General features: G+C 44.4%; 1 protein-coding gene across 5 annotated transcripts in view; it reads left to right on the forward strand.

Moving 5' to 3' along the window:
* Positions 1-13,288, forward strand: part of NSMCE2 (NSE2 (MMS21) homolog, SMC5-SMC6 complex SUMO ligase) — a 232,413-nt gene extending 219,125 nt beyond the window's left edge. For all 5 annotated transcript variants that reach the window (XM_043483308.1, XM_043483309.1, XM_043483310.1 and 2 more), the window contains 3 exons: positions 4,680-4,780; positions 5,152-5,258; positions 12,941-13,288. In XM_043483308.1, the coding sequence (XP_043339243.1) occupies positions 4,680-4,780; positions 5,152-5,258; positions 12,941-13,058 (326 nt within the window). In that variant the 3' untranslated portion in view covers positions 13,059-13,288. The remainder of the gene's footprint in view (positions 1-4,679; positions 4,781-5,151; positions 5,259-12,940) is intronic.
* The last annotated feature ends 252 nt before the right edge of the window (positions 13,289-13,540 follow it).

Raw genomic sequence — 13,540 nt, forward strand, 5'->3', positions numbered from 1 at the left:
GAGAGATGGGGTAGAGAAGGCCTGGGCGTCTTCTTTATTAGCTCACGGTGTCAGAGACGGCCTCTCCAAAGGGATAGTGTTTAAACTGACATTTTAAAATGACAGGAAGAAGCAGGACAAACAAAGATCAGAAGGAAGAACATTCCAGGCAGGTTAGTATAGAAGTCAAAGATGGGAAAGAGCGTGGCATGTTCCAGAAATAGAGACAAGACCAGTGTGACCTGAGCACAGTGGGCGAGAAGGGGACTGGTCTGAGGAGCTGGCCGTGTAGGCCCCTGTGAGAAGCAGGTTGGAGTGGCAGGTTGGGGGGCGGTGTGTGCATGTAGATGGTGGTCCTTGTTGAAGGAGGGCTTCTAGTTAGGAGGCTTCTGAAGAGGTCTGGGCAGGAAGCCATAGTGGCTTGGACTAAGATGTAGTAGAAATCATGAGAAGAGGCTCGGCTTTGATTTAGGGAATATAGTTTAAAACCAGTCACCAGAACTTGCCTGTGGTTTGGATGTCAGGAATGAAGGGAGAGGAATGCAGTGATCAAGAATGATTCCAAAGGTTTGGGCTTGGGGAACCAGGAGAGGGGATGACAGACACGAGGATCCAGCTGCTCACTGACGGTCACAGCTGGCCAACCATGAACCCACATCTTGGGGATCCAATCAGTGCCCTCACCAAGCCCCTCACCTTGCATCACTGGGGAATATTCGCAGACCTTTGGAAATCCTTGCTTGTTCACTTCATTACTACTACAGCATTTTTTGTGTCTTCTCCTTTTAGTTTTAATTTTATGACATCAAAAAAATCCCATTCAAGTTACTAAATCAACCCTGATATATCCCTCGTGGGTGCTCTATAAATGTTAGTTCATACCCAGGTTTCCCTCCTCAGCACTTCGTTTGGGTGCTCTGGGCCCGGGCATGGATGTCGGGTGTGGGTCTGAGATCTGCCCGTCTGATCGGAAGCTAACAGCTGGCACATATGCTTCTGACAACATGTCTTGTTTATGTACATGGAAACACTGTGACTCATCATCTTGTCTTTCTCTTTTTAATCAGAAAAATTTTTTGAGCTGTCTTAAATAACAAACTGATTTAGTCCAGTTATTTCTTTATTATAATGCTGACATTTTCTACTTTTGCCTTAAAAATATTGTGGGGCTTCAGTTTTCTTGCCTCTACAGTGGGGATAGCAGTAGAGTTGTTCATGGGTGTTTGGTGAGGATTAAGTGAAATAATGTATATAAAGTGCTGAGCACAGTAGCTGTATGTAGCAGTCAATAAACTTGAGGTATTATTATTAATAAAATAATTATCTGCGGGAGGGAGGGATGGCTTCCAGAACCTACCCACTGGTTTTAGTATTCCAATTAACCACACCAAGAAAATAGAGCCTCATGTTGATTTACTAACTCCCTGCATGACTTTGAACAAAACCTGTAATGTCTTTGGATCTCCGTTTTCTCAAATAAATGAGAGAATAAAAATCAGTAACCTCAATTTAAAAACTTCTGTGATTCTAGTAGACAATCTCTATTTTTCCTCTCCAATCTTCCTTTCAGTGGGCTTATCAAAAAGTTGTGTCTTTTTGTGTAGATTAGTGTGTGTGTGTGTGTGTGTGTGTGTGTGTGTGTGTGTGTTAGTTGCTCAGTCATGTCCAACTCTTTGTGACCCCGTGGACTGTAGCCCACCAGGCCCCTCTGTCCATGGAATTCTCCAGGCAAGAATACTGGAGTGGGTTGCCGTCCCCTTCTTCAGGGGATCTTCCTGACCCAGGAATCGAACCCGGGTCTCCTGCATTGCCAGCAGATTCCTTACCGTCTGAGATTAGTGTAAGTGATACTTATTGCCAGATGTAACCTTTTGTTCAGCACATTGTAGAATCCCAACGTTGATATCACTTTCTATAAATACAGATTTCGGGTGAGGAAATGTTCTAGCTCAAGAGAAGTTTAGCTCTTGAGGCTCTTTCTCTTTTTAGACTCTCAGTCCATGGGCTATTACTCACTGTTGGCCTTCTTCCGCAGTCTCACTTTGTCACCTTCTTCTTTCATGATCACTGCTGTTGATAGCCACCTACAGCTTCTGAGCCCCCTGCTCAGCCTTCCCTGGTGCTTGGTATTGCATTTGAGCTGTGCTTTCTTGCTTCCTCTACCTTTTGAAATTTAAAAATAGAAGAAAAAAAAAAAAAGAGAGAGAGAGAACCTGCAGTCTTTCACATTGTCTGAACTCTGTGATTCACCCAGCAGATTTTCTGGTGAGTTGCACAGTATAACATCTATAGTCAGAAATGTGCTATCTGTTCAGATTGAGCCCTGTAAGAAATGGACAAAGAGGTGCTTTTATTTTGACTGTCAAACGCATAATTCGAAAGGGACTGTGGCAGCCCCCGGAGGAGGCTTTGAAAAGTAAATTGAAGAATCAGAAGAGCTCCCAACCCTGCCCTTTGACTTTTCTCCTTACCTGCCCAGCTTTCTTGAGCCAACCTGAAGAATCACTGGGTTGATAAAAAGACTCTCTTAAGAGTCTGACTCTTGTGCTATTAATACCAACGATAGGTCTTGGGAAGCCCAGAAACCCTTCACAGATCTTAGGAAAATTATTTCAGAAGCCCCAGCTCATATCACAGCAAGCATACTAAACTTTGGCAACCTCCACATTCAATATAATTTTATTGCTGGCAACATTTTTGAACATATTTTTATCCATATAGTTTTGGTTTGGAAAAAGTTTGGCTCCAAATAAGTGATTTAGCCTATAATTGGCTATTAATTTCTCAGCAATTATATCCACATACTTGGGAGTTATTAAACTAATACTGAAATCCAGCCTACATATTGCTTCCAAATGAAATATTTTTGATGACCAAATCAACCGTTAATGAGGTTAACCCAACATTACATTTTGTAGACCTTTAAAACTGATTAATTTCAGTTTTTTGTAGTAATCCTGTTTTGAATCCAATATGTGGTTTTCAAGGTCTCAGACATTTTTATAGCCCCTTGAAAAGGTGAGAGGCACCAGGCACTGTACCTTAACCACCAATGGTTAAAAGAAAATGTTCCGTCCAGGAAGTCCTAAGCTCCAAGGGCGTCCCTCTTGCCTTCTTCAAGGAGTAACAGCTGTTTGGGGGACATTTCTCTAAGAAAATACAAGCTGGCATATAAATAGCACTAGTCACTAAAGCAAAAAGAAACCCCCGCCAGAAAAACCAGAGTAATTGGGGGCAGAATGCCTGAGTTTCGGTCGTAAGTTCACTGGGTGACCTTGAACAGTTGCTCTGCAGCCCTCTCCTGTCCCCAAGGGTGCTTTTCCAGAAGACGCTTTATCTGGCAGAAGGGAAAGGCCAGGCCCAGCAGTTCTAGGAATTAAAAGTTGTGCAGAACCATCTCAGCTTAAGAAAAGGGTTTCCTTCACACATTAAAAACGAGGCATTTTTTTTTAACATCTGTATTATTTTCCCAGAATGAAAGGAGGAAAGGAAGGGAGAAAGGAGAAAAGGAGGAAGAAGGACTACACCGTCACACTTGGGTTTAAAACACTACTGATCTTTGATTTCTGTGCAAAATGACAAGTTCCCTTCTCCAAAAAGAAAGGCTTTCGTGTGAGATTCTGTCAGTACCCCCATTCAAATGTCATGTATTACCTAGTTTCCCTTGGTGAAGGGCAAGGACCATGAAAAGTACATACATTTCAGAATCAAATATGTTACATTCAAAGCCAACCCTACCACGTATTCGCTCTGCAGTTCCCAAAGTGTGGGCCAGGAGCCCTTTGGGTACTCAGGGAGTCTTTCAGGGTACCCATGAGGTCAATATTATCTTCATAATAATATTAAGATGTCATATGCCCTTTTCACCCTCGTTCTTTTCGTAAGTGAATTTTTCCCAAGGCTGCGTGATGCAGTATCACGATAGACTGGATGAATACACAGATATCAAAGCCCAACTGTCTTCTATTAAGTCGCATATTAAAGATATTTTCAAAAATACCTTATCTCTAACTTTTTTGTTACCCTAGAAAATATAATTATTTTTAATTTTTTTAGATATCATTTATGTTAGCTTGTCATGGGGTTGTTATTTTTAAATTTATTAATAAATATGTCTTTTAAAATTCCTCAGTCTTAATAATGTCTAATGTGGCAAATCTTGATAAACATAACCCACATTTTAAAAGTGTATTGGCGTCCTCAATAATTTCTATAAGTACAGAAGGGTTCTCAACTCAAAATTTTGAGAATCCCTGTACTATCCAACAGTAATTACCATTTATTGAATGTGTCTTTGTGCCAGGAGCTGTGCAGAGCATACGAAATTCTTCACCTCTTAATCTTTGCAATGAAATTATAAAGTAGAGAAGTTAAAAAACAAAGACCTTGCTAGCCCGAGGTCTCACAGCTGGAAGTGACAGAGATAATCAAGTCCTTCTGACTCCAAAGCCACATTCCTGATGACTGAACAGTCCTCCCCCGCAGAATCATTCTCGGTGACTCTGAAAAAGTTATTTCACTGCTCCAAGTTTATTTCCTTACCAAACATGGGCAGAGCCCCATCTCCCCCTGCAGAAGAGTTAATATGCACCTTAGCACCTAGCACAGGGGTGCATACCAAAGAGACCCTGAAAATCTGTCAGCCTGTCCTTGGCACATTAGAGCAACAAGACTCACCAGCTTCCCTTTTCCCCCTCTAGACGGTCTTCAAGCAGACAGAGAGGCTGACAGCACGGAAGGACTTGATGAAGATATGATTGTGACTCAGAGTCAGACCAACTTCATTTGCCCCATTACACAGGTACTGTTAGCACTTTGCTTCATAGAGGCAAAAAGTTCCCATTTGCTTTCTGACTTTATTTCCTGTCTGGAGTTGACAAGGGAGGAAAGGAAAGTGATAGGGGTCGAGGAGCAGACCTGGGAAAGAGTTTGCAGGCCATGATGTCCTTAAGGATAGGGATCTACGAGTATATTCCTGCCCCACTGGCCAGGTGCCATTGAGGCCTCTGGTCTCCCTGAATTTTCTGCTATGGCCCTCTGCCCTGAGAGTTACGTAGAGCCACGGGAGCCCCAGGTCTAGGCGACAGCAGTGCCAAATAATCGGTGACTTGAAGAAGTTACTGGAAGCTGGTCATCATCATTCCTGAAAGCCTAATGTCTTCTTGATTACAGTTGGAAATGAAGAAACCAGTGAAAAATAAAGTGTGTGGCCACACCTACGATGAGGAAGCCATTGTTCGCATGATTGAGTCCAAGCACAGGCGGAAGAAAAAGGCCTGGTGAGTTGCTGCAGGAAGGGAAGTGGTCCTTCCCAGGGGTGGTCAGTCCCAGGCAGTGTGTTCATGCTGGAAGGAAAGCTGCTTCAACCTCCCCTGAAATCCATTCACCCGGAGGGATAGTGTAAACATGGAAGCCGGTTTTCAGGAAACACAACACATAAGGGGAAAAATTAGTAATCTGTTTGGGAAGAAGCTGAAGGAGCTTCAAACACACCTTCAAAATACAAGAAAAGGAAGTTGGATGTAATTCTCATCATTAGATAACAGGAATTTTTATAAATCTGTGTGTGCTATGCGTGCTAAGTTGCTCCAGTCATGTCCGACTCCTTGTGACCCAATGGGCCTCAGCGTGCCAGGCTCCTCTGTCCATGGGATTCTCCAGGCAGGAATACTGGAGTGGGTTGCCATGCCCTCCTCCAGGGGATCTTCCCGACCCCGGGATTGAACCCACATCTCTTATATCTCCTGCACTGGCAGGCAGGTTCTTTACCACTAGCACCACTTGGGAAGCCCTGTGTGTGCCTGAAAGAAATAAAGGAGAACTGTGATGCTGAGAGATTTCTTTTCCCCTTTCTATATGTCCTAACCCAAATAAGAAGGAATGGTTTAAAAAAAATTTTTTTTTCATTCTGCAATACAGATAGTTTGTTTTAAAAAGTATTAAGTTGTCATTCTAAGAATTCATATCCACTGGTTTTTTTTTTTTTTTTTGGCTGTGCCTCACGGCATGTGGGATCTTAGTTCCCAGACCCCGTGCCACCTGCAGTGCAAGTGTGATGTCTTATCCACCAAGAGAAGTCTTGGTTTTTGTTGGTCTTGATGATCAAAATTTGATTGTCCAGGAAAAACTTTCATATCTTTAATTACGTAAATAACTTTGTGAACAGTTTAAGTAAATTCATGGATGACTTCAATGAGAATTTTCTTTTTAATTGGAATGTTTAGAGAATCTTTATATATATATATTTTTAAACCCCTTTCACACACAAACACACACAGAGCTCTGTTCCTGCAATGACATAGAACCCTGAGTTGGCTAGCCTGGCTTTGACTTGGTTGGTATTTCTCGCTCTCTTATCACAGATTTGAAGGAATGGAATTGCAGGTGTGACCAATTCTCAGTGGACCTTTGATAACAGTCCCTTTGATGTGTGGCTTTGCTTCTCCATCATCCAGAAATTTTCTGTTCCAGACCTAAATTGGAATTCCCCACCACTCCTCATCTGGGTGTGGATTTGTGGGCATTTGCGACTGTAGATATCTTAATGGTCATTCAGTCAAGTAATTTGCCCTATTTATTCTGGAAAACCTGCCTACTGGTTGCAAAATCGAGATTGTCTGAGTACATTTTTGTCTGTTTTGACTTTCCGGCTTATAATTGAGACGTCCCATTTCCCTAGGGAACCTTCCATTTTCCCTGTGAGTGTAATTTTCTTTGTTTTTGGACGTCTAAGCCTTCCCTGTCTCCTTTTTTTTTTTTCCTATGTTTATTCTCTGAAAAGCAAAATTTTAATTTGTTAACATAACTGCTAAGAATAGGCCTTCCCAGATAGTTCTGTTTCACAGCTCTTCTTCCTTAAAGTTTGTGATATTCTCCTCAAGTCAGATTTGGAAAGGACAGGTGCTGATAACAAAGCACGTTTCTCCCAAGTCCCAGGATGGGTGGGAACAACTCCCAGAACAGGCTTGCACTGAAACACATCTTCTTGATTACATACTTTGACTTTCTAATGTCCTTTGCCTTTTCTGAATTGTAAATGATGTTTGGAAGCTCTTGAGTAACACCCAGCGTTTGGAAAGTGTGGGTATTTTTCTGCCATACTTTTCTTTAAGTTGGATGCAGACTCCACAAACACTGCAGATTCTCCTAGCTTAGTAATAACAGTGAAGTCCAAGTGGAGGACGTCTGGGAGGTTTACAGCAAAGGTAGTATTTTTGCTGGGCCTTGAAAAATGAAAAGGATTTCAGAGAAGGGTGAAGAAGAGTCTTTCCAGCCCAGAGGCTTGCCACATTCAGAGTCTGTTCCACTTGGGGAATAGTAGATACAGGTGCAATTATTGTTTGTTAGAGGGTGATGGGAAGGATGCTCTGGGCTCCAGTAAGAGGGAAGTGGTGTATGTGAATTCTCTCTATTCTGTACTCATCGCAGAGGACATTAAATGTTATGATTTCATTAGTTTCCTCGTCTATAAATTGACGGTCATAGCTGTAAATTGCCTCAGTGGTGTGTTTGAAATTTGAATAAGATTTACAGAAAGCCCTGAAAGCACCTGTCATGTGGTAAGTAAACATTATCCCGTCCTCCTCGTCTTTCTTGCCATCATTGTTCTGTAGGGTTTTGAGGGAATATGCTAGTCAACCTGGGTTTTAGGAAGTTACTCCAGTAGCAGTTTAAGGGATGGATGAACAAAGGCCTGAGGTGAAGATGTCAGTTAGGATGCTGTGGTAGTAGTTAAGTTATAGATCATGAGCGCTGGGATTGAGACCAGAGTCATAGGTGGAAGGGCATTGAGGAGAAGATGATTGTGGAGGTACGATGGACGGAATTCTGTAACTGAAAGCTGGAGGGAACAAGTGGAAGGATGACTGACATGCCTAAACGGGGTGTCTAGAAGGATGGTGATGTCATTAGCCAGCGGAGAGGGTGTAAGAGGAACGCATTTAGGAAGGATGATAAGAGGGTCATGCTAAGTTTGAGGTCCCTAGCAATACAGCCTGAAGTATCCTCCTCCTCCTCCTCCTCCTCCTCCTAAAGTATCCATGAGGTGCAGAAAATGTGGGTGTTTGACCTCGGGAGAAGTTCTGAGTGAGATGTTGATCAACAGGTTATTGATGCAGAAGAGTCAGACCCACACATCTGCCAGGTGCAGCTCTGGACCAGATGTGACGGCCAGCCGAGAGCCCCCAGGATGGGACCTTAGCCTGGCTCTGAGCAACGTGAAGCCAGGATGCAGCTCTGCTCTGCTTACTGTGTTCCCAGAGCATCTGATGGAGGCCCGCAAAAAAAGCATTCTGCCATTCTGAAAGGGCAGTCAGAGGAAGAAGATTCCAACAAAGCAGTCTGAGACGTAGGTGGGAGAGAGGGGAAGAGAGACTAGAGAGTTGAGCTTCACAGGAGCCAGTGGCAGGGGGGCGAGGGGAGTCAGGGTTGACTGGGCCTTGAGGATGAGCTACACTGCATTTGGCAGCAGGTTGGAATCCAGAGCCTCTTCAAAACCTACCCCAGAGGTTCCTGATGAAGTATGAATTAGTGTCATCTCCCAGGACGCATGTTTGGGCGATGAGCACTTCTGGGTTTGCTTTGTTTAAAAATGTCCATGACACATTCAGTTTGAGAAATCTCAGTTTCTCAGTTCTTCCTCCTTGTTGGCTCCAACTCTGATTTCTTAGACAGGAGTTCCAGGTACACTGTGTTACTAGCACTGACTCCCTCTAACTGTCCATGAGGTCTCTTGACATATCTCTCTGCATGGGCTTAAGTCAGAAGAAAACCGCTGAGACTTTAGCCCTAACTAAATACTGTTAGTTAAAATAATTTCCTAAAGCAGATCTCTGAATAATCAGTCTGTTCATTATCTTACTAATAAAACTGCCTCATGATTTTCACATGAATAAGATACTTCCAGTTTTCCATAGTCATTTCTTTGCTTTCTGGTTTAAGAACAGAGACTGTATTAGCAAACAGTCACATTTAAGAGCGTGGAGAGGACAGTTAGGTTGAATAGAAATGTGTCGTTGAATAGCAGAACTCCAGCAATGTTCTTAGAGGCCCTATTTTAACCATGAACCAACCACTGACCTCTCAGAGTCTCAGTTTCTTCATCTGTAAAATGAAAAGAGCACCATCTCACAGTATTTCAGGATCAAAGGGACAGTGGGGAATTCCAGTCTAGGTCTGCACCAGCAAATTTCTTGGCAATGGAGAAGCAAACCACTTAGAAGAAAGCTCTTTTTTGGCCTACAGAGCGCTAAACAAATAGCAGCTGGGTTACTGAGGTCGAGACTGTTCATGTTTGTATTACTTACCTCACTGCTTAGTGACACATCATTTCAGACGCAGAGGATGTAGGCTCGAGTTACCCTCTGAGTTTAGGTATGATGAGAATCCATCCTGCTCACATTTCCAGACCTGCTTTCTAGAGCTGGGTGGACCCTGGAATGCTTGGGGCCCAGACCCAGGAGCTCGTAAGACCCACAATCCTGTACATTTTTGCTAATGCTGAGGCCAAGGTTCCCCACAGCCTCTGGACTCCTGAGACCCGGGTCCCTTTGTTCAGTAGACACACACTTGCCCACTGCTGTGCTGGAATGTTTTGCCCTGTCAGTGACCCAAGTTCAGGACCCAGCGTCTCCTCCCAGGCCTGTAGGCTTGACTCCTGCACAGTGATGACGCGAGGGCTTAAGACGGGTGTGGCCACACTACCTAGCTCACCAGGATGTCGTGGGGATGAATGCACTAATGCTTATAGAGTGTTCTTTCTCCAGAGGAGGAGCTCCCTGATTCAGTATCACGTCATTATGAACCTTGTCTTTACCTCTTCAGTTTAGAAACTGGTGTGTGTTTATTTGAGATGGGGTGAGAAACAAGGTTCTCCAGGAAGCCTTCCCAGAACCCTCATTCTTGCTGCACAAAGTGCCCCGTCTCCTTGCTCCCACGGCACCTCTGCATTGTGGCATGTCGGCCTCCCACCGGCACTGTAGGTGGGGCTGGCTCTTCTCCACAAGGTTCTTGAGAACAGAAATAGTGTCCTAGAGCAGGAACCGGCTTACTGAGCACCTGCGTGAATTCCTGGACCCTTGTCACACGGCGTCCCACTCATTTCTCACGACAGCCCTATATGCTCCGCCTTCCTAGAAGAACCTGAGGCCCATTACTGATGACACTTGCCCAGAGTGTCACAGCCAGGAGGCGGGAGCCCAGCTCTCATTTACTCCTGAGCCTATATTTGTGTCTCTAGGCCGTCTGGCTCCCCTCGAGAGGGTTTTTGGGTTAATGCCTCTGTCCCCCGATTTAATCCCCTAAGTGAGCTCAGCCCTCTTTGTCTGACATGGGTAACCCTGGGATGATGTGCAGCCAGCTCTGCAGCTGAGCAGTGTGGTTAATCCCATCACACATTCTCAGAATGCTCTCATTTACTGACTAAAACCACTGATGTCATCAGGAAGTCCTCCCCACCTCACTCTCCACTTCCCTAAAACAGCTTATTCACTGTCTGGCTATTGGTGTTAAAGACTTTGTCCTGGGGAGGGGAGGCGGTGGGGGGAGTTGGTTGGGGGGGGGACTCCAGCCAGGCAGGGCAGTCAGAGCAGATGATCAGCCAGGTTGATAAGCATCAGCTTGAGGGTCATCTCAGCCACTGAGTTCAAGTTGCATCTCCATGTCACAGAAGGTCAAATGGTGAGAAACGCCTTTTCCAAAGTCAGGAAAGCATCTTTTCATAATCTCAGCTTATTGACTTTCATACTGAAAGAAAGAACTCACTCTGAGACCTCGGGGTGTTTTAAATCAGTGTAAAGCCCTTCTCTAGCACCTCCAAGCCACACCCTGAAACGAAGCCAAGTCATCATACCTGGCCCAGTCACCCCCATCCTCTTTCACATGGTCACCTTTCTAGCCTCACATTTTAACACAAGTACCTGACCATACAGGACACATTTCAGTAAATATAAATATTGTTAGCAAGCATATTATTCATTACATTGATTCATGCTCCTCTCATAGAAAGATGCCTTGGTCCAGAAATTAAGACCAAGAAAAGGTTTCTCTTCTGTGTTACATGGTTGAGCTCTCTACTGCTGGACAGATTAGACCTCACATGATCAGCTTTCTTCCCCTTCTGGTTTATAACTTTTGTCTTGTTTTTGTTATGTTTGATCTGTGCTTTTTGGAGGGTTGTCTCAGATCACTGGGCCAGAGCTCTGTGTGGGACAGGAACCTGTATTTGTATTTTACAGCTGGATGCTTCGAACCCTTCATAGGGCCACTCACATAAGAGGGTCAAATGAGTGCACGAATGCTCACATGTCTGTGTTGGAGATATGCAAGCTCTAGGCAGTGAAGGGAATGAACGCTACTGAGCACTGAAGCTGGGATTCTGCACCTTCTGTAAATCTGAGGATGCAGAGGCTCCAAAAGTCAAAGCGAGCTGCCGGTGGTCTCATAACAAGTGAGTAGGCATGGAGACCTAGGTCGGCTTTGACTCCAAAACTGGGCACTTTACTCTGCCCAAGTCTGGTTCATGTTGAGAAGAAATCAGGTGACTTCATCCAGCCCACTGCCTTCAGAGGAGACCACATCTAAACAGAAGCATGACTCACCCACTGATTTCTTCAGCCACAGCTCTTCCCCTGAGTCCCCATCAGCCCACTCAGCCTCTCCACTGAGAGGACTGGTGGGCATTTCAGAGAGAATGAGCCAGGACTCCTGCCTGATTCCATCCCAACCTAGTTTTCCAGTTGTTTCCATGGAGATAAAGGGTACCACCAAGGCCCTTCAGCTCAGGCCAAACTCTGAACAAAGCTCAGCTCTTTGCTTTACCCTCCACATCGGGTCCGTCAGCAAGACCCCTGGGTTCTACTTCCGGCTGTATCTGGAAGCTGCACCCTCATCCAAGCTGCCCTTTCTCTCCCGGCTGCTGCATGACCCCCTCAGTTCTCTGCTTCCCCTCCGCCTGTGTCCGCATTAAACAGCCAGAGTCATGTTTTCTAAATGTATGCTAAATTTCATCCCTCTCCTATCTCACCACCTCGAGGGTTTTTATATTTAAAATAAAATCCAAAATCCCACACACTTCCAGTCAAATCTCCAAACGCCCTCCCTCTTGCCCTGGGCGTTCCAGCCACGTTGGCATCGCTCTTATACCAAGCAGCTGCCTCCTCAACTGCTCCACATGCCAGGCCCCAGCCCCAGCCACATGCAGCCTTTGTTCTATTAATAGATAAGCCCTCCCCAGCGAGCCATGCCTGACCCCTGCTAGATAAGCCCCTCAGCTCACACTCTCTCCCTTGACCCTGCTTTTTTAGCCATTGTGGCACTTAAAGACGCTATGCAGCGGGTTAGCAATGGTTTCTCTCCCCCACTGGAAAGTGAGTACCGTGAAGTGGGCATTGCCCTGGCCCCAGTGCTGGACAGACCCTGGCTCAGGTGGGCATTCGGTGAACAAGTGAATGAGTGCACATCAGTCCTGATTTTTTAAATGTGCCCCCTTTTTGGTAAAATGTCCACACTTAAATACTACTCAGCCATAAAAAAAGAATGAAATTTTGCCATTTGTGGCAACATGGACAGAGTTGGAGGATAATTCTGCTAAGTGAAATTAGTCAGACAGAGAAAGACAAACACTATATGATATCATTTATCTGTGGAATCTAAAAATAGAACAAACTAGAATACAACAAAAAAGAAGCAAACTCACAGAGAGGACAGACCAGTGGTTATCAGTTGTGGGGGCTGGTGTGATAGGGGTTGAAGGGAAAAAGGCAGGGGCGGGGGTGGTTATTATGGGATTATGAGAAATCATCTGTGTGAAACTTTTGACAATTGTAAAACCCTATAGAATTGAAAGAATTTTTCATTCAGTTTTTTTTTTTTTAAGTGTGCTCTTAAATTCTTGCACGGAGAGAAGTTGATTCTGAAGGCATTAAGGTGAAGCGGCCTGACTTGATTTTCTCATCTCTCACAGTTGCCCGAAAGTCGGCTGTAGCCACATAGACATGAGGATATCGGACCTCATCCAGGATGAGGCACTGAGAAGAGCAATTGAGAACCACAACAAGAAGAGACGTCGCCAGTCCACCTAGGAAAGCCCCCTGCCTGCAGGGGACTCCGCAGCCTACCTCCTACCCCAGCCATCCGTAGAGAGGGATGCTTCTCAAAGCACTTTGACTGGCTGCATAGCATACTTTGGGGTAAATTTGAAGGTTTTAGTGTATTTGAAAGCATTTTTCTATGTTCTAATAAGCATTCAAGTCTACTATATTGTTTATTTTTAAGTGTTCTGTAATTTTAAATAAAACTTTGATTATCTGTGTGTGTCGTATGTGTGTGCCTCCTGAGGTGTAAATGGTTCCAGTGGTATAGGCTGGGTGGTGGCGGGCTTCTCTATTTCTAATCCCTCAGACTGTTTTTTATTATAGTTTTAACAAACAAGCAAAAAAAAAAAAAAAAAATGTTTTTTGCAAGAGATGTTTGAAATGGAAACACATAAAAACACCCTAATTGCAAGTATTTTCTATCAGGATAGTAAAGAATAGCATGAAGGTATACACCAAAGCCAGTTTCC

This window comes from Cervus canadensis, chromosome 12, assembly GCF_019320065.1.
Source record: "Cervus canadensis isolate Bull #8, Minnesota chromosome 12, ASM1932006v1, whole genome shotgun sequence".
Taxonomy (NCBI): Eukaryota; Metazoa; Chordata; class Mammalia; order Artiodactyla; family Cervidae; genus Cervus; species Cervus canadensis.